This window comes from Pipistrellus kuhlii, unplaced genomic scaffold (assembly GCF_014108245.1).
Source record: "Pipistrellus kuhlii isolate mPipKuh1 unplaced genomic scaffold, mPipKuh1.p scaffold_m20_p_71, whole genome shotgun sequence".
Taxonomy (NCBI): domain Eukaryota; kingdom Metazoa; phylum Chordata; class Mammalia; order Chiroptera; family Vespertilionidae; genus Pipistrellus; species Pipistrellus kuhlii.
In genome coordinates, this window is record NW_023425575.1 from 902565 (window position 1) to 922576 (window position 20012).

Here is a 20012-nt window from a genome sequence, read left to right on the forward strand (position 1 = left end):
CCTGGCCTGCAGGGGTTGAGCCAAAGCCAACTCTTTCAGATCTCCTGAGGGGTCCTAGAATGCAAAAGGGTGCAGGCCAGGCCAAAGGACCAAATCAGTGCACAAATCAATGCACTGGGCCTATAGTAAATAAATAAAGGATGGCTAGTATGGCTCAGTGATTCAATTCCTTGTCCAGGCACATGCACAGTTGAGCTCAATTAGCAGTGTGGGTTGTGCAGGCGGCAGCCCATCAAGGCCTCTTTCTCATCACTGATATTTCAATCTCTCTCTCCTCCGCTTCCTCTGTAAAATCAATAATTTTAAAAAAATATAATTTATACAATTAATACATAGCCCTGGACAGTGTTGCTCAGTGGTGAGAATGCTGGCATATGCACTGGAGAGTCATGGGTTAGATTCCCAGTCAAGGGCAGGTCCCGTGGTTGCAACTCTGTTACCACTACCAGTAAAGGCAAATGTGGAAGGCAACCAATTGATGTTTCTCTCTCTCTGTCTCTCATTTTTATCTCTCTAAAAGAAAATCAATGGAAAAAGTATTCACACTACCTGGGTGAAGATAAAAGAATAAAGAATTAAATTCAGCTGAAACAGGTTTGGCTTAGTGGATAGAGGTTGGCCTGCAGACTGAAAGGTCCCAGGTTTGAATCTAGTCAAGGGCATATACCTTGGTTACGGCACATCCCCAGTGGGGGGTGTGTAGGAGGCAGCTGATTGATGTTTTTCTCTCATTGATGTTTCTAGCTCTCTATCCCTCTCTCTTCCTCTCTGTAAAAAAGTCAATAAAAAAAAAATCTCTCATTGTTGTTTGACTCTCTGTCCCTCTCTCTTCCTCTCTATAAAGAAATTAATAAAATATATATTTTTTAAAAAGACATCCTGTGTTCATGAATTAAATTAAATTTAGAAATGTTACAGGAAGCAAAATAAACATACAAATATTAGTTCCAGTTCTACACATAGTAATAAATTCTTTAATAGAAAAATGAAGGTAGTCAAATTTAAAATAGCATTAAAAAAATTAAAAAATATGAATGCATTTGGCCAAAAGGTGGAACATCTATACATTAAACCCTATAATCCTATATAATAAAGAGCTAATATACAAATGGTCATCACGTCCTCATGCCTTAACTAAGACACTAAACCAGGGGTGTCGAACTCAATCAGAGAAGGGGCCAAAATCTAAAATCCAGCCTAAATCGCGGGCTGAATGGTTTACTGAACAGTCATAAACTGTCATTGTGATGGAAACGCAGCGGAGTGCAGTGATGACAGCGCGGTGCGGGCCACATTGCAAGGCCTGGCGGGATGGATTTGGCCTGCGGGCCTTGTGTTTGACACATGTGCACTAAACAATGGGGAAGGCAAGAAAGGGGTGGCAGTTGGAGGTGATCAGGCCAAGAGTGGGGAGCGGTTGGGAATGATCAGGCAAGCAGGAGAGGGGTGATCAGGCAGGCAGGTGAGCACTTAGGAGCCCATGGTCTCAACTGGAGAGAGTACAGACGGGGCTGAAGGATTCCCAACCCCGTGTCATGCAATGGGCCTCTAGTACAAAGATAAAAAGAATGGAAAAAAACACAACTAAGTTAAAAGACATCCTTTGTTGCCGAAACCGGTTTGGCTCAGTGGATAAAGCATTGGCCTGCAGACTGAAAGATCTCAGGCTAGATTCTGGTCAAGGGCATGTACCTTGGTGGAGAGCACATCCCCAGTAGGGGGTGTGCAAGAGGCACCTGATAGATGATTCTCTCTCATTGATGTTTCTAACTCTCTATCCCTCTCTCTTCCTCTCTGTAAAAAATCAATTAAAAAAAAACAAAAAAACTTTCTTGCTAAGCACTAGAAACAAGCATCTGAGCTTGCTAGAAACATGGTGGCACTAGAACTGCTGACTGCATGGTTCCCAAAAACATGGACTTTGTAGAAAAGTGGGCTTGGGAGAGTAGTATCTGTGAAGCACAATTAAGAACATGAAAAAAAAAAATGTCTTCCCATATGTAATAAGCAATTAATACATAAAATATAGGAGGTAATCAAGATTCTTTAACCAAGAAAATACACTTAATAAACAGGATAAGAATGTAGAATAAAATACTCTAAAAACTACGCACAAATGACCAAAAGGAATATAAAAAATGCTTTCCTCACTAATCAAGGTGGGATTCTTCAAGCTTCCTGCAACACTACCAGCCACAAGTCCTTCCCTTTGAATGTAGTCCAGCGGGGAGAATTGGGATTTCAGGAATAGAAGGGAGCAGTGGAAACAGACCCAATCTCCCCAGGACACCAACTACCCAGGAAACTGGAAAATCAAGCAGAACCACAGTCTACATGGCAGGACACAGCACACCCTGGGAAAAGGGGCCTGGGAAATCCCAAAGCCAAGTCCAGATCACTGGTGACAGTGAGGGTCTTACCCAGCGAGGATACAAGTTCAAAGTTCTCCAGCATCACATTCAGGTACAGCTGTCTCTGACCCTCATCAAGGAGGCTCCATTCCTCCCTGGAGAAGTACAGGGCAACATCCTCCAAGGTCACGCCAACCTGTCAGAATAGACACAATTGATACCAGTCCTGTCTCTCTGAGAACCAATAATTCTCCTGACAATCATTCCCCACCCTCAACCTCCCCCAGGGCACCCGGTTAGTGTAGACACCAGGCCCTAAGGCCAGTGCAGGCTGCTCTCTCATCATAGTCCTGTCAGTCAAGGATTACCTTCAGCAGAGTTTCTGGGTTGGGTGGGAAGAATTAGGGGAGGGGAGGGTAGAGAGCATTTAAGCTCTGGACGGTGCTTCCCAGGCCCCAGGCAATCCCACTACAGTCTCCTAGATCATGCCTCCAAGACAAAACCTACACAGAGGTTATTCTTCACCTTTAAATCAGTTCACACTTCCTCCAGATGTGCACACACTGGGTAATGCTTATCCCCTTCCCATCTTCAGTCCCAGGTTCACTCCCTCAGCTCTGCCCCCTTCCTGCTCCAATGCCACTGGGTCTCGCTGGACTCCCCCATGAACTTGGCACATGGCATGTGGAGAAGCTTGTCTTCCAGCCGGGTCCAGGACCACCCCAGGCCCCTGAGGGACCCCACAGCCGGGAAAGCCCCTATGAGGCTGTGACGGCCTCCCTGCAGCCTCCGATCTGCCTGCCAATCCTCACAGCCACACCCTCAGGGGAACCTCAGAGGCCGGTCACCCCTGTCCCCTCCGCCCCGCACTGGCTGTCCTCAGAAGCCACCGCGCTCCTCCCTCCCCTCCGCCTTCCTCACGGTCCTCCCCGCGGACGGAGCTGCAGGAGGGACAGGCCCGCACCGGCCTGTGGGGTGCGGGGTGAGGAGGCGGGGAGCCTGGGGGACAGGAACTCACCTCAGCGAAGCTCCTCAGCGCGGGCGCGGCCATCGCGCTCCGTGGGCCGCGCGGGACGGGGGCGGGGAGTGGGCGGCAGCCGCCCAGGGAACCGCGGGCCCGCCCGAGGCCTGGCGCGGTCCGTTAGCGACAGAGAGTTCTAATTCCAAGCGTGAGCCTTGAGCGCCCTGCAGGCTCCCCCCATGGCTGAGGCCGGAACACCACTCTTCTGCCTTCCCCGCTGGCGTCTGTGACATGGATCTCTTGAATCTCCGAGACATAAAACTGAGAAAACAAAAATCTGACTAGGACTTCCGGTCCCGCCCTCCAGAACTGGAAAAAAACGGAAACGCCTATCCTGAGCTTCCATTGGCTCCGCCTGTAGTCCTTCCACGCACGGCCTTCTGGGTAATGTAGTTTCTATGCTCCAAGGCCAGGATTTGACATTTCCTCAGCTGACTCCAGGCCTGGTTTTGACAGCAAATAGCTCAGCAACACACCAAAGATCATCAGGACCCTCTAGCGCCATCAGGGGAGATTATTTCCAGGGCAAATTTGTTTCTAAGGCCCCTGGTTGGCTTCCTTTAGCTGCTGGTTTTGCATATCTTTCTTCAGGACCCATTCTTTTGGGAATGGCAGGCATTGTTTCTTCATTCAGGCAATTAGGCACGTGTCTCCCTCAGGGCAAATGTAGCTTGCAGAGGTTGTTCAAGTCTCTAATTGGATCTATCCTATCTTCATTGAATTCATTATACAAAGTTAATGTCACAAAAACAGACGCTCATACTTGAGATCATCTGCTTCTGATGCCATCCGAAGTGTCATTAGCTCTGCCTGGGCTGCAATTTGGATGAGATGGACAGGAGACATGTGAAAAATGCTCCCCATTCACTGATCATCAGAGAGATGCAAGTTAAAGCAACAATTAGGTACCACCTCACCACTGTCAGAATGGCTGCCATCAACAAAGGATACCTGCTGGCGAGGATGTGTCCCAAGCAGATCCCGGGAAAGGATCTGGGGTGTTCATCTATTCCAGGCGTCTTCAAACTTTTTAAAGTGGGGGCCAGATCACGGTCCTTCAGAGAGCTGGAGGGCCGGACTATATGAACTACTAATTCCTACTGTAACACCTCGGCTGCGCTCACTGCCCAAAAAACCTGGCGGGCCGGATCAGACTCCTCTGCGGGCCTCATGTGGCCCGCGGGCTGTAGTTTGAAGACGCCTGAATTTTATTCTAAGGCATCCCTTGAAATAAACTTTAATCATGCAGGTGGGGGACATTCAAGTGATTGCTAGCAAAGAGGCTACTGCACACAAGCAGGACCGAGGGCAGGCTTAGGATAAAAAAGATCAGAAGCTTTCATTTAAATGTGAAGCCTACACAAAATAATTCAATCAACTGCTAGAGGAATTACACCACATGAAACATATGAAGTTGCAAATCACACACCATTTTATTAGTCACACGATTCCTGGTACTGCGGGTACAGGCTTAAATGGGGATTCTGGTGGTGCTGTCCTCTGGGTCCGGCAGCTGGGCTGGGCTGGATGCAGGGGGCAGGTGTTCCTCACCTGAGAGCTGGGTCAAGTTTCAATTGCAGGGTGCTAGCTGTTCTTCTGTAGTCTGGCAGGAAGAGGAGTGTGGAGCGTTATCGCTTGCAGGACTGGCAAGGCAAGCACTGGGCTAGTTGGGATCCCATTTTAAAAATATACAGTTTATTGAATTTTTACAGAGAGAAAGGGAGAGGCCTAGAGAGCTAGAAACATCGATGAGAGAGAAACATCGATCAACTGCCTCATGCAAAACCCTCCACTGGGGGTGTGCCCCCAACATGCCCTTGACCGGAATCGAACCTGTGACCCTCCAGTCTACAGGCTGATGCTCTATCCACTGAGCCAAACCAACCCAACCATTTTTAAATATATATATTTTATTTATTTTTTTACAGAGAGGAATGGAGAGTTAGAAACATTGATGAGAGAGAAACATCAATCAGGTGCCACTTGCACAGGATGTGCCCACAACCAAGGAACACGCCCTTGACTGGAATTGAACCTGGGACCTTTCAGTCTGCAGACCGACGCGCCATCCACTGAGACAAACCAGTTAGGACAGGATCCCCATTTAAAAAAATATATTTTATTGATTTTTTACAGAGAAAAAGGGAGAGGGATAGAGCCAGAAACATTGATGAGAGAGAAACATCAATCAGCCACCTCCTGCATTCCCTCCACCCGCAATTAGGGATGGGCCCATAAGCAAGGTACGTGCCTTTGACCAGAACTGAACTCGGGACCCTTGAGTCCGCCACATACTCTGTGCTCACAAACTGTGAGCAAGTTTCTGGGTGAGGGGCACTCCCCTTGTAGGAGCACACTGAGCACCAGGGGGCAGCTCTTGCATTGAGCATCTGCCCCTTGGTGGTCAGTGCATATCGTAGGGACCAGTCTTTCTGTAGTTTTGTTTATTTGCATATTCGCCTTTTATTATATACGATATTTTGTACCAGCTTTATTAGAAATGACCAAATGCTCATTTGTATAAACTATTGATGATATATTCAAAGTAAAAATATTTATGAAAAAAAAGGACGTTACTAAAATATCTTGATGCTTTTTTAAAAAATATATTTTATTGATTTTTTACAGAGAGGAAGGGAGAGAAATAGAGAGTTAGAAACGTTGGTGAGAGAGAAACATCGACCAGCTGCCTCTTGCACACCCCCCACTGGGGATGTGCCCGCAACCAAGGCACATGCCCTTGACCGGAATCGAACCCAGGACCTTTCAGTCCGCAGACCAACGCTCTACCACTGAACCAAATCGGCCTCAGCTAAAATATCTTTAATATCCAAAAATTTATGAAACATAAAGCAGAAAAATACTTAGAAAATGCAAAGTGATCTATTGAAATGGAATGTAAATGACTGAATACTTGTTAATCTGTGAAGCACATGGACACATTCGAAAAAGTCATGAACCAAGTTCACAGTGATAGCTATGGTCAATACCTATGTATATGAAAGCCTAAAGGACCAGTCACTATGATGCACTCTGACCACTAGGGGGCAGATGCTGCCAAAGCAGAAGTGCTACTCAGCTCACCTTCCAGGCACCCAGCTGACAAAGCAGGTGCAAAGGCACAAACCTATCCCATGGTCACTCCCTCCGCACGCCCCTACCCCATCCTGACCAGGATCAACACTGGCATTGAGACTAATTTGGCACAAGCTCACTGCTGCTTCTCGGTCACGAACATTCCAGTATCACCATAGAATGGGTGCGCAGTGGTGCAATAACGAACCTACCGAGTGCCAATGGCAGGGGCAGCAGGATGAGTGGGAGCATCACCTGCATGCCAGTTGGTACTTGGAAGATGTTCAATGCCAGATTCTGATCAATTCCCGCAGGCCACGCTGAGTGACCTCACCAGTGCATGAATCTGTGCACCGGGCCTCTAATTATGACTATAAAGATGGTTTTACTTTCATGAACACATAATGATTTATAAAACAGTATACCTAACCTGTACTTTATTCGTTATACCTTTTTAAAAGTGATACAATATTTTAAAAGAATATTTTCAGCCGAAACTGGTTTGGCTCAGTGGATAGAGCGTCAGCCTGCGGACTGAAGAGTCCGGTGTTCGATTCTGGTCAAGGGAATGTACCTTGGTTGCAGGCACATCTCCAATAGGGAGTGTGCAAGAGGCAGCTGATTGATGATTCTCTCTCATCGATGTTTCTAACTCTCTATACCTCTCTCTTCCTCTCCGTAAAAAAAAAAATCAATAAAAAGAAAATCACCCATGGAATTGTAGGCTTTAGGTCTCATGGCCCTCTACAAGAGATTCCTTTCAAGTGTATGGACATCCCTTGTAAAACAGAAAAAAATTCACACTGTTGGAAGATATACTTGAGGTTGTCACAGCTACCAACTCTTTGGAGTGACCTCTGTGTCACAAAGAATCCAGAAACAATATGAGGACTAAAGAATCCATATGCTTCCTAGAAAAACATTTGGCAAAAACTGCTGTGGAAATTTCTACACTATATTGTTCCCTCAAAGGCAAAAATGTTTGAGACCCCGTATGCTTTTCACCTCACCATGCTAGAAGAGCCCATATCTCCTTAGAAGCTAACTCACATAGTAAATAGCAAACCCAAGATTAAAGAAGTCTTAGGAAAAAGCCTTCATTATTTTACAAACCAAAGAGACATGAGACTGGCAGTTCTTGAACTGATGAATTATGCACTCAATAAATTAATCACTGGCATCTAGGAAAAGAGTGCCCTTGAGAATGGCAGTAAATCTGCAATATTATGGGGCCAACACTAAGTCCTATGTTACAACTGGTTAGAGGGAAAACAGAAACCAAGAGCTCAGGTATTTCTAATTTTTTTCAACAAACTACACAACAGAATTAGTTTCCCTGGGCACAAGAGGATGGTGATTGATGCCATATGTAGGGACCTTATAGGTAGTTCAGGTGAAATACCTTTAGCAACAGAGAAACCAAGATGGCAGCATAGGTAAGCACCTAAACTGTTGCCTTGCACAATTTCAAAATTACAACAAAAAGACAGAATGGACATCATCCAGAACCACAGGAAAGCTGGCTGAGTGGAAATTCTACAACTAGAAGGAAAGAGAAAAGCTCACAGAAAGTCAGAGGAGCTGCAAAGGGCTAAAGTACAGAGACATGCACGCAAAGAGGAAGGGTGACTAAGTGCCTGGCTGGCTTTCTCTAGTGGGAGGGAGAAGGAAGCTCCCAAATGCACTGAACCCCAGTTCTTTTTTTTTTTTTTTTAATATATTTTATTGATATTTTACAGAGAGGAGGAAGGGAGATAGAGAGCTAGAAACATCGATGAGAGAGAAACATCGACCAGTTGTCTCTTGCACACCCCCTACTGGGGATGTGCCCGCAACCAAGGTACATGCCCTTGACCGGAATCGAACCTGGGACCTTTCAGTCTGCAGACCAACACTCTACCGCTGAGCCAAACTGGTTTCGGCTGAACCCCAGTTCTGACTGCACTGAACTGCAGCTGCAGGCAAACCCCTGGGGACCCAGGCTCTTATGGGGGAATCTGGGCTGTCAGGTTGAGACTCAGCGGAGCTGAGAAAGGCAGAGGTCCAGAGGCACATGTGCAAGTGCATGCAGAGAGGACTGACTGCTGAGTGTGCCGCTGGCTTGCTCTCACTGGAGGGAACAGGATAGTAAAGATAAAAATTATGAACAACAAATGCATATCTATCAATAAGTGAATCTAAAAATCAAGTGAATTAAAAATCTGAGGAACAGAATAAACTGGTAAATATAATATTAATAGAATTAGGGGCATAGAAAGGAAGTGGACTCATAATCCTGAGGGGGAAAAGGGTGTGGGGGGTGCCGGAAGAGATTGGATAAAAATTGTACACCTATCGATGAAGACTGTGGGGGGAAGTAAGGGCAGAGGGTGGGGTGGGAACCAGGTGGATGGGAGAGAATGGGGAAAAAGGAGAAACAATTTTAATAATCTGAACAATAAAGATTTATTAAATAAATAAATAAAAAATACCTTCAGCAACAGAAATATGTAGTAACATAGATCTGACAATAGATCTCTGAAGTTACAAAATGAAACAGATATGTATAGTTCCAACATAAAAATAAATACAACAAATACACTTATGGGGACTTTACATAATATAGGTGATTACATATATAAGATACAATTCAGACAAATGAGACTTCACAAATTTTCTTATACTATTGTTAAGACCTAAGAAACAACATTTCGTACACATCTAAGTAATTACTCTCATTTGGTCTAATATGTACAAAGGAAATTTAGAAATTTGGCTGAGACATATCTCATGTTATCTTCACCCATAATAGCTTTCTTCAGTGTGAACTCTCTGATGATACTGAAGACCACTGCTACTTTTGAAAGATTTCCCACATTCACTGCATTTATAAGACTTTTCTCCAGTGTGAGAACTTTGATGGTGGTAACAGAAGCTACTCCAATTGATAAACGATTTCCCACATTCACTGCATTTATAAGGCTTTTCTCCATTGTGAATTCTCTGATGACAATGAAGGTGATAACTCATGATAAAAGACTTCCCACAATCATTGCATTTATAAGGCTTTTCTCCAGTATGAATTCTCTGATGACAACGAAGGACAGTACTACTGGCAAAAGATTTCCCACATTCACTGCTTTTATTAGGCTTTTCTACAGTGTGAGAACTTTGATAACGGAGGCTACTCAACTTGGTAAATGATTTCCCACATTCACTGCATTTATAAGGATTTTCTCCAGCGTGAGCACTTTGATAACGGAGGCTACTCAAATTGGTAAATGATTTCCCACATTCGTTGCATTTATAAGGCTTTTCTCCAGTATGAAATCTCTGATGACGAAGAAGCTCACTGCTAGTGATAAAAGATTTCCCACATTCACTGCATTTATGAGGTTTTTCTCCAGTGTGAACTCTCTGATGAAGACAAAGCTCACTACTAGTGATAAAACATTTCCCACATTCACTACATTTGTAATGCTTTTCTCCATTGTGAATTCTCTGATGACAATGAAGGTGATACCTCATGATAAAAGACTTCCCACACTCATTGCATTTATAAGGCTTTTCTCCAGTATGAATTCTCTGATGACAACGAAGGACAGTACTACTGGCAAAAGATTTCCCACATTCACTGCATTTATTAGGCTTTTCTACAGTGTGAGTTTGATAATGGAGGCTACTCAACTTGGTAAATGATTTCCCATATTCACTGCATTTATGAGGATTTTCTCCAATGTGAATTGTCTGATTACTACTGCCAATGTTTTCCTCTAATTCCTTTCTGGTGTAAAAACCTTTTCTCCTTTGAAACGCCAACCGAATCTTACAAATATCATTTGGCCTGTCCTTGGTCTGAGAAGCCTTAAGATGGAAATGTCCTGACCAGGTAAGTGTGCCTGCCTCCCTACAGGTGAAATAATTCTGGTAAACATTGAAATTGCACATGTTCGAAAGTGACATCCTGGTCATATCTCCAATCAGCATGCTCTCTCTCAGATACTGCTGGTGAAATTTTGTACTGAAATAAAATTGTTTTGCACATACCCCACACCTCAATAGTACATGGATCTGCTGAGTTTCCTGCCCCTCCATTACATGGAAAATGTTTCCCAAGACGAGTCCACAATTCTCACAGGGGTGGCTCTTTTGGGAAGACAAGGCTAACTTGGGATTCCTTGCCTGTGACACTCTTACAGAAATGTTTTGTTCTGCTTGTTCCTCCACATTCTCTGCTCCACAGCAGCAACCTGAACAAAAGGAAATGCTGGTGAAGTACATGTTGACCTTACGAAAACAGAATAACTTCACTACAAATGTTTATCTGTAATAACTATGCATGATTTCATAGAATAATTTTCTGACAAGTGATTTGGACTGTAAGGAAATAGCTGTTACACATTACTTGGCCCCAAAGATTAGTCAATGATGAAAATCTCACCAAGGCAAGGACAGAAACAGAAAATAGGAAACACAGAAGAGAAAAAAGCTCTACTCATTGGTCCTATACAAATGGCTTCTTTTAGAACCTTTCATTCTGGCACCCTCAGTCTGGGTAGGAGAATTTGAATGTGCTCAAACCCACAAAAAACTGTTGTATTGGAGCACAAGATGTTCAAGGTCAATACAATAATCTGTGTGCACTCTGCAGGCACAGACTAAGATTGGTTTGCCATAAAGAGAGAACTGTGAAAGAGGTAGAGGGGCAATGTTTAGAGAAATTAAAGTTATCTGTGCACTTAGAATCCGGGTAGAAATAAATCACCTGAGGAGTTGGCAAAGTGTCACCAATAAGCAAGTAAATGTAGAATTGGTGAGGAATGGGTCATGGCAACAAAATACATTTGAACAAAATGAGTTCCTAATTATGACTTTAACAAAGCTCTGGTATCAAAACTTTTCCAACAGGCCTTCACCAAGGCATGACTGCCTTTGGGTCCACCCTGTCATTCATCAGGTCATGTTTCTTTTGTGATGTACAAATGATTCTCTCCCATGAATCCCAATGATTCAGCATAGGGGATTCAGATTATATAAATCCAAAAGAAAAAAACAAAACAAAGAGATGCATGCTGAGCATTGTGGAAGAACTACAAAGTGTTACAGTGATCACTGAAAAAAATCTGTTAGTTACATCAGCAAGATGGAGAGTAAGACAGATGATAATCCTTTCCACTCTCAGAACAAGTGTGCAGCTGCAAAGGGTTAAGAGTACAATGAAACTCTGGCTGGTTTTGCTCAATGCTTGGAGCATTGGCTTGCACACAGAAGGATAGAGGATTGATTCCTTGTCAAGGTCACACACACGGGTGGAAGTTAGCTGATGCCCCATTAGGTGGGTGTGGGAGGCAACTAGTAAATACATCTCTCTCACATCAATATTCCCCAATCTATCCCTGCTCACTCCTTTCCACTGTCTCTCTCTCTGAAAAGCAATGGACAAAAGAGTGACGATTAAAAAGAAAAGAGTGCAATTAACACTAAAAGGAATTCAGTAGAGAAAAAAAAAAAAAAAAAAAAAAAAAAAAAGCTGAATTACAAAGAGATGACTAGAGTGGGTTACCAAAGATATTTGGTAGGGTCAGCATGGGGGCCCTGTCCAAAGTATACAGGATGTTCAAGGCCAATCTGAGTTTGGGAATCCTTATCAGTGTGTTCAAGGCTAATTTTATATATACAGGCACAAAAGCATCGACACTGCAAGCTATACACTGTGCAGGTGTGCCCTTCTATAACCCAATAACTAATGTCACTATTTCACAAGAATCCACTTTTGTCTAAGCTGATATAAAGTATGTAACTGACCAGCCAATACACAGACACTCGTTTGAATTACTATGTTTGCAATGATTGCTATGTTAGCAGCGGCTATTTAGTATGGCTCCTATGTTGGGGGCTGCTTTGTAGGGAAGATACAATATAAAGCAGCCAGTTACAACTGTTTACTTTATAGACTACCTGTAGGGATTAACTGTGAAGAACTGTTTTGTCTAATGATTCCTTGGTAAAATGGCTACTTGGATTTCAATAAAGACTCTCTTATATATAAACATGACTTCTCATATCTTCTCCATCTAATAGAAGATGTCCATAAAGGTCCGGTTCATGGGAGAAAAGGACATGTACTTTCACAGTAAAAAATTTAGCTGAGCCGAAACCGGTTTGGCTCAGTGGTAGAGCGTCGGTCTGCAGACTGAAAGGTCCCGGGTTCGACTCCAGGCAAGGGCATGTACCTTGGTTGTGGGCACATCCCCGGTGGGGGGTGTGCGGGAAGCAGCTGGTCGATGTTTCTCTCTCATCGACGTTTCTGGCTCTCCCTTTCCCTTCCTCTCTGTAAAAAAATAAAATATATATTTTTTAAAAAATTAGCTGAAACCGGTTTGGCTCAGTGGATGGAGCAACGGCCTGTGGACTGAAGGGTCCCGGCTTTGATTTTGGTCAAGGGCATGTACCTTGGTTGTGGGCACATCCCCAGTGGGGGTATGCAGGAGGCGGCTGATTGATGTTTCTCTCTCATAGATGTTTCTAACTCTCTATCTCTCTCCCTTCCTCTCTGTAAAAAAAAAAAAAATCAATAAAATTGTAAAGAACTCACTATAAATTTCTAAATTAATTTTAAAAATGTAGAGCCCTAGCTGGGTACTTCAGTTTGTGAGAGTGTGGTTTTGATGCACAAAGGTAGTGGGTTTGATTTTTTCCATCAAGGTACAAGCACTGGGCAGCCAATAATATATAGATGAGGGGAAGAGCAGAACAATGTCTCTGACTCTCTCACTCTAAAAGCAATAAATAAATAAATAAATATTAAGTAAATTCAGAAAAGTTCCAGGATAAAATATCAAAATTCAAACATCAGTTCCATTTCTAAACACTAATAATAAATTTTTTTATAAAGAAAGGAAAAAAGGCCCATTGTCGGTGTTGCTCAGTTGATTGAACATCTTCCCATGAACTGACAAACAAACAGTTCATATATATATATATATATATATATATATGTACATAAACACACACACACACACACACATATATTTATATATATTTTTATTGATTTTTTTACAGAGAGGAAGAGAGAGGGATAGAAAGTTAGAAACATCGATCAGCTGCCTCCTGCACACCTCCTACTGGGGATGTGCACGCAACCAAGGTACATGCCCCTGATCGGAATCGAACCTGGGACCTTTCAGTTCACAGGCCAATGCTCTATCCACTGAGCCAAAACGGTTAGAGTGACAAGCAGTTCTTTTGTTGGTCAGGGTGTTACAGAACACGGGAGAGAAACAATGCAACATTTAGAGAAATGGAGTTACACTTCATTCAGTGTGGGCCTAGAGAAAAAATTAATGTTTCAATTCTGAGCAACATGAAGGAAGTTGTCCCTTTTTAGTTCTTTCTCTCCCAAACATGGGGTTTGCGGTTCCCTTTGCAGTTCTTAAAGAGCCTTATGTGTTAGGGCTTAAGGACCTCAACCTAAGACCTGGCCTGGCACCAGCACTGATAACTTTGTCTAGAGAAGGTTTATGGCCTCTCAAAAATAGGAGTAAACAGGTATTGCAGGACAAGACAATTAAAGGAACAGTGACTAGATTCAGATTGCTAGCCCCCAAAAATGTCTCTTTTTCTCAAGGGCACATGCCCAGGTTGTGGGCAAGATCCCAGGTAGGGAGCGTGCAGGAGGCAGTTGATGACTGTTTCTCAGATGGATGTTTCACTCTCTCCCTCTCCATTCCTTTCTTTCTAAAAAATCAACAACAACAACAAAAAAGAAATGAAGATCACTAGCCGGTTTTACTCAGTGTATAGAGTCAGTCTGAACTGAAAGGTCTCAGGTTCGATCCCCAGGATGCTGGCTGGTTCACCAGTAGGGGGTATGCAAGAGTCAGCCAATCAATGATTTTCTTTCATCATTGATATTTCTATCTTTCCCTCTCTCTTTCTCTCTGAAATCAATAAAAATATATTAAAAATAAATGCATAAATAAAACATTTAAGAGAAATGGTCAAGTTTACAATAGCACTAAAAAGAATAAAAAACTCAGGAATAAATTCAACCACAAAGATGTAAGATCTGTACATTGAACACTAAAATACAGTGGTGAAAAAAATGAAAGAAACCACAAAAAAGTGGAAAGATATCTGGTGTTGTTAGCTTTGAAAATGTGTTTTCCTTAAAATATCTACTCTACCCAAAGCAATCTCCAGATTAAATGTATTCCGAATGACAATTCCAATCTGTGAAACCTCCAATAGCAAAGTAATCTTTAGCAAGAACAAAACTGGTGGCATCACACTTCCTGCCTTCAATCTATTACAAAGTCAAAGCCACCAAACAATGTGTTGCTGAAATACACACAGAAACAAAGACACAAAACCAAAAAACACACAACAGAAAACAAAAAATTAAACAGGCGCATAAATTCAGGTAACCTTTGACAAAATCACAAGAAATTTTGAGAAAGGACAGTTTCTTCAATGAGGGGTATTGAAAAAATAGATATTCATATGAAAAACAAGAAAACTACTGATAAACATTTACTCAGATTGCATGAGAGAATTAAATGTCCATGTTAAAACTTTAAAATCCTTCAAGACAACCTAGGGAAAATGCTTTGGAGATTGGTTTTGGACCTGATTTTTGGGGTGTGGCACCAACCACCAGGCAAAAAGAGAAAAATCAGTCCAGACTGAAACAAATGGAAGTGCTTTTTCCCAGGACAATAGCAATTAACAAAATGACATGAAAACGCAAACAATAGGAAGATGAGAGATGATACTTGCAAATCATATGAATAAATTGACGATATTGTGGATTTGGTTCAGATCAACCAATAAAGCAAATATTGTGATACAGAGAGAAAGTCATGTTATGTTAACACTATAATGAAGGCTATGAAGAAGACAATAGTGTTGGTGAAAACATTTTATAGGTAAACACTGTTAACCTGCATCTAAGCCTGCTGGAAAAATAGCCACACTAGACTTTCTGAATGCGGAATTGCCAACAACATGAAATTTGTACATAAAACAAGAATGTAATATTTGGGAAGCACAATTAAGCAAATGCAAAAGGAAATGTATCTTATTGTAAACTAGAAAAATATTTAACACACTCATTAGCCATTAAATATAGTTAAAATTAGGACTAAAGCCTCAGCTGGTTTGCCTCAGTGGTTGAGCAGCCATCTATGAACCCAGGAGGTTATGGGTCTGTTCCGGTCAGAATTCATGCCCGAGTTGCTGGCTCAATCCCCACTACTAGGGGGGCATGCAGGAGACACCCAATTGATGATTCATATTCTCTCTCTCTCTCTCTCTCTCTCTCTCTCTCTCTCTCTCTCTCTCCTTCTCCCTCTCCCACTCCCTCCCTCTCCCTTCCTCTCCGATATCAATAAAAAAAAAAGATATTTACACATAAAATAGGAATAAGGATGGAGAGATACTTTAAAAATATATACATACACGCCGGGACTGGTTTGGCTCAATGGATAGAGCGTTGGCTTGGGGACTGAAGGGTCCCGTGTTCAATTCCGGTCAAGGGCATGTAGCTTGGTGGCGGGCATATCCCCAGTAGGGGGTGTGCAAGAGGCAGCTGATCGATGACTCTCTCTCATCGATGTTTCTAACTCTCTATCTCTCTCCCTTCCTCTCTGTACAAAATCAATAAAATATATATATAGATATATATATATATATATAGATAGATAGATATATAGATATATAGATAGATATATAGATATATAGATATATAGATATACACACACACACACACACACACACACACACAAATGACCAACAGGAATAAGGAATATGTTTTTGCTCACTACTCAACTAGAATTCATTAGGCTCCCTGTCACATAACTAACCACAAACCCTTCCCTATGAGTTCACTACAGCAGGTGTTGGGTCTAAAGGTATAGAAGGAAATAAATTAATTAAAAAAAAAAAAAAAAAAGTAGAGAAGGGAGCAGTGCAAACAACAAACCCTGCCAACCACTGCAAAAAAACCAGAAACTGGAAAAAGCTAGCAATGTATACAGTCCAGAGATGAGGGGGCTTGGGAAATGCAAAGGCAGGTACCAGGAACCAGCCAGAGTGAGGGTCTTACCCAGGGAGGACACGAGTTCAAAGTTCTCCAGCATCACATTCAGGTATAGCTGTTTCTGACTCTCATCCAGGAGGCTCCATTCCTCCCTGGAGAAGTACAGGGCAATGTCCTCAAAGGTCACGCCAACCTGTCAGAACGGAAACAATTGAAACCAGAGCTGTCTTTCTCAGGACCTGCCATCCTGCTCTGTACACATCTTCCTCACCCTCAACCTCCTCTAGGGCTCCCCAGTTTAGTGTGGACACCAGGCCCTAATGCCTGTGCTGGCTGCTCTCTTCCCACAGTCCCATTAGTCACTGTGACTGCCCTCAGCACAACAGATGGGCTGGGAAGGGGCACAGCAGAGAAACACCATCTAAGCTCTGGGCCATGCCTACAGGGCCCCAGCCTCCCTGCCAAGAAAGACCATTGCAGTCTCCCAGATCAGCCTCCAAGACAAAGAAAAACCTGGGCTTATGTTTCACCCTATATCACCAACATCAACTCTAGCTGGTTTGGCTCAGTGGATAGCACATTGGACTGAAGGATCCCAGGTTCGATTCTAATGAAGAGCACATGCCCGGGTGGCAGACTGGATACCCTGTAGGGGGCGTGCAGGAGGCAACCTCTGGATGATTCTCTGTCATTGCTGTTGTCTCTCTCTCCCTGTCCCTTCCTCTTTGAAACCAACAAATATACAATGAGTGGCCAGATTATTATGATCTCTGAACGCATAATAACCTGGCCACTCAGTGTACATCCTATATAATAAAAGGCTAAAATGCAAATTGCCCCCCCTCCACCCCTGACCAAGAGTTTGACCAGCAGTCAGGCTGGCCAACTGCCCATGTCCCCTCCTCCTGGCCAGTGCCCACCCATGCATGAATTCATGCACCGGGCCACACACACACACACACACACACACACACACACACACTAAGTGGCCAGATTATTATGCGTTCAGAAATCATAATAATCTGGCCACTCGGTGTGAGTGTGTGTGTGTGTGTATATGTTTGTTTTAAGTCCCAATACCAAGTCTCTGGGACCATCAGCTCACACTCCCTCCAGATGTGCACACCATTGTGTAATGTCACCCCATCCCCACTTCAGACCCCAGGTTCACTGCCTCAGCTCTGCCCCCTTCCTGCTCCACAGCCCAGGGCCTCTCAGGGATCAACCATCACCTTGGCATATGGCATCCAGAGAGAGCTTGAGAGGTTCCAGAAGGACCTATAGCACAACCCGATTCCTGGTGGACCCCACAGCGTGGGGAGAGAAGGGCCTGCGGCTCTGAAATCCTCCCTGCTGGTCTCTGACCTTGGATTCAATCCTCACCACCCACCTCCGCAGGGGAATTTCAGACACAAGTCACCCCTGTCCACTCTGCCCTGCACTTCCTGTGTCCTCAGAAGCCACCACGCTCCTCTCTCCCCTCCGCCTTCCTCGGAGTCCTTGACGGGGACGGAGCTGCAGGAGGGACAGGCGCGCAGACCCCGGGCTGCTGGGCGGAGGGTGCGGAGGCGGCGAGGGCAGGGGTGGTGGGAGGGGGGCGCGGACTCACCTCAGCGGAGCCCCTGAACGAGGCCATGGCCGGGCCGCTGTGCGCGGAACTGGGCGGAGAGCGGAGCGGCCCGGAAGCAGCAGGGGCGCAGGGAGGGAGGGAAGGGTCTCTGCTCCCTCACGGACGCGGGAAGCCGGGGCCTCAGCGAATTCCATTCACACGTGCGCGCTGAGCGGCGAGGACCCGCCTCTGCCACCACCCGGAAGCCTTCCACCTGAGGACCAATAGCCGCCCAGAGCGCACCGGAAGTCCCGCCCCTGAGCGCGGGTGACACAAAACAAAGGCCTTTTATGACCCTTCATTGGCTGAGCGGGCGGCATTTCTCACAAGGCCTTCTGGGTAATATGGGTCCAGAGTCCAAGATGGTGATGGAAGGATTCTCCATATCAATCCAAGGAAACAGCGCCACCTGCTGGTAGGGGCACCGGGAAATGACCTTCCTTATGAGACATCTTGAAAATGGCTAAAAAGGAGTTATTTGATCCCCCTGATGCTCATTTTAAGAGATTTGCTCCCCATGAATTGAAGAGTATGAAAACGGTGAATCATGCTGAAAACCGGTGTGTTCAGTGGATAGAGAGTCGGCCTGCGGACTGAAGGGTCCTAGGTTCGATTCTGGTCAAGGGCATGTACCTTGGTTGCGGGCACATGCCCAGTAGGAGGTGTGCAGGAGGCAGCCGATCTATGTTTCTAACTCTCTCTCCTTCTCCCTTCCTCTCTGTAAAAAATCAATAAAATATGTATATTTAAAAAAAATATATATATGTTAAAAAAACAAAACAAAAAATGTTCCCATGGTGAGGCTAGGTGGTTGAGTATCGAACCATGCACCAAGAGCTCCCCAGTTTGATTTGGGGAGTGAGGGCACATGCCTGAGTTGAGGGTTCCATCCCCAGGAGTAGCGTGCAGAAGGCAGCCAATTGATGTTAATGCATTCATGTTCCTATCTGTCTCTTTCACTCCTCTTTCTCTAATATAAACTTTAAAAAAAATTTTTATTTAAAATGTTTTTATTTATTTTTAAATATATCTTTTTATTTATCTCAGAGAGAAAGGGAGAGGGAGAGACAGAAACATCAATGATGAGAATCATTGGCTGCCTTCTGAACACGCCTCACTTCAGACCGAGCCAGCAACCCAGGTGTATGGAATTGAACTTGGGACCCTTCAATCCATATGCCGATTTTCTATCCACTGAGCCAAACCAGCTAGGGCAAAAACATGTTTTTACTGCAAAAACCGTTTGGCTCAGTGGATAGAGCATCAGTCTGCGGACTGAAGGGTCCCAGGTTTGATTCCGGTCGGGGGCATGTACATTGGTTGCGGGCACATCCCTGGTGTGGGGTGTGCAGGAGGCGGCTGGTCGAAGTCTCTCTCTCATTGATGTTTCTGGCTCTCTATCTCTCTCCTCTCCCTTCCTCTCTGTAAAAGATCAATAAAATATATTAAAAAAATTAAAAAACCACGTTTTTATTGATTCCACAGAAGGGAGAGGAAGAGAGAGACACAAACATCAATGATGAGAGAGAATCATTGATTAGCTCCCTCCTGCACGCACACTACTGGAAATTGAGCCCACAAATCAGGCATGTGCCCTTGACCAGTATCAAATGAGGGCCCTTCAGTCTGCAGTCCAATGCTGTATTCATTGATCCAAAATGTATTCAAGTACATATATATATATATATTTTTTTAATATATTTTATTGATTTTTTACAGAGAGGAAGGGAGAGAGATAGAGAGCTAGAAACGTCGATGAGAGAGAAACAATGACCAGCTGCCTCTTGCACACCCCCCACCGGGGATGTGCCCACAACCAAGGTACATGCCCCCAACCGGAATTGAACCCGGGACCCTTCAATCCACAGACCGACGCTCTACCACTGAGCCAAACTGGTTTCAGCCGACTATATTTTTTTAAAAGGTAAAACATATTAA

At 44.0% G+C, this 20012-nt stretch overlaps 2 protein-coding genes and 1 long non-coding RNA gene across 4 annotated transcripts in view; 1 reads left to right on the top strand and 2 right to left on the bottom strand.

Annotated features, from left to right (window-relative positions):
* Window positions 1-20012, bottom strand: part of LOC118710218 (zinc finger protein 883-like) — an 86854-nt gene that overhangs the window by 27691 nt on the left and 39151 nt on the right. The window contains exons 1-2 of one of the 2 annotated variants that reach the window (XM_036422698.2): window positions 3370-3648; window positions 2421-2547 (exon numbers count right to left, since the gene is read on the bottom strand). In XM_036422698.2, the coding sequence (XP_036278591.2) occupies window positions 2421-2547; window positions 3370-3402 (160 nt within the window). In that variant the 5' untranslated portion in view covers window positions 3403-3648. Of the gene's footprint in view, window positions 1-2420; window positions 2548-3369; window positions 3649-20012 lie in introns of those variants that run through there. The other variant, XM_045575968.1, reaches the window with a different exon arrangement.
* Window positions 1-20012, top strand: part of LOC123651705 — a 22054-nt gene continuing 2042 nt past the window's right edge. The window contains exons 1-2 of the long non-coding RNA XR_006740577.1: window positions 1-14; window positions 15282-15289. This is a non-coding gene — a long non-coding RNA (uncharacterized LOC123651705). The remainder of the gene's footprint in view (window positions 15-15281; window positions 15290-20012) is intronic.
* The window catches only part of LOC123651691 (zinc finger protein 530-like), a 23145-nt gene continuing 10778 nt past the window's right edge, over window positions 7646-20012 (bottom strand). Inside the window, exons 3-4 of the mRNA XM_045575996.1 lie at window positions 8919-10676; window positions 7646-7849 (exon numbers count right to left, since the gene is read on the bottom strand). Of these exons, the coding sequence (XP_045431952.1) occupies window positions 9226-10676 (1451 nt within the window). The 3' untranslated portion in view covers window positions 7646-7849; window positions 8919-9225. The remainder of the gene's footprint in view (window positions 7850-8918; window positions 10677-20012) is intronic.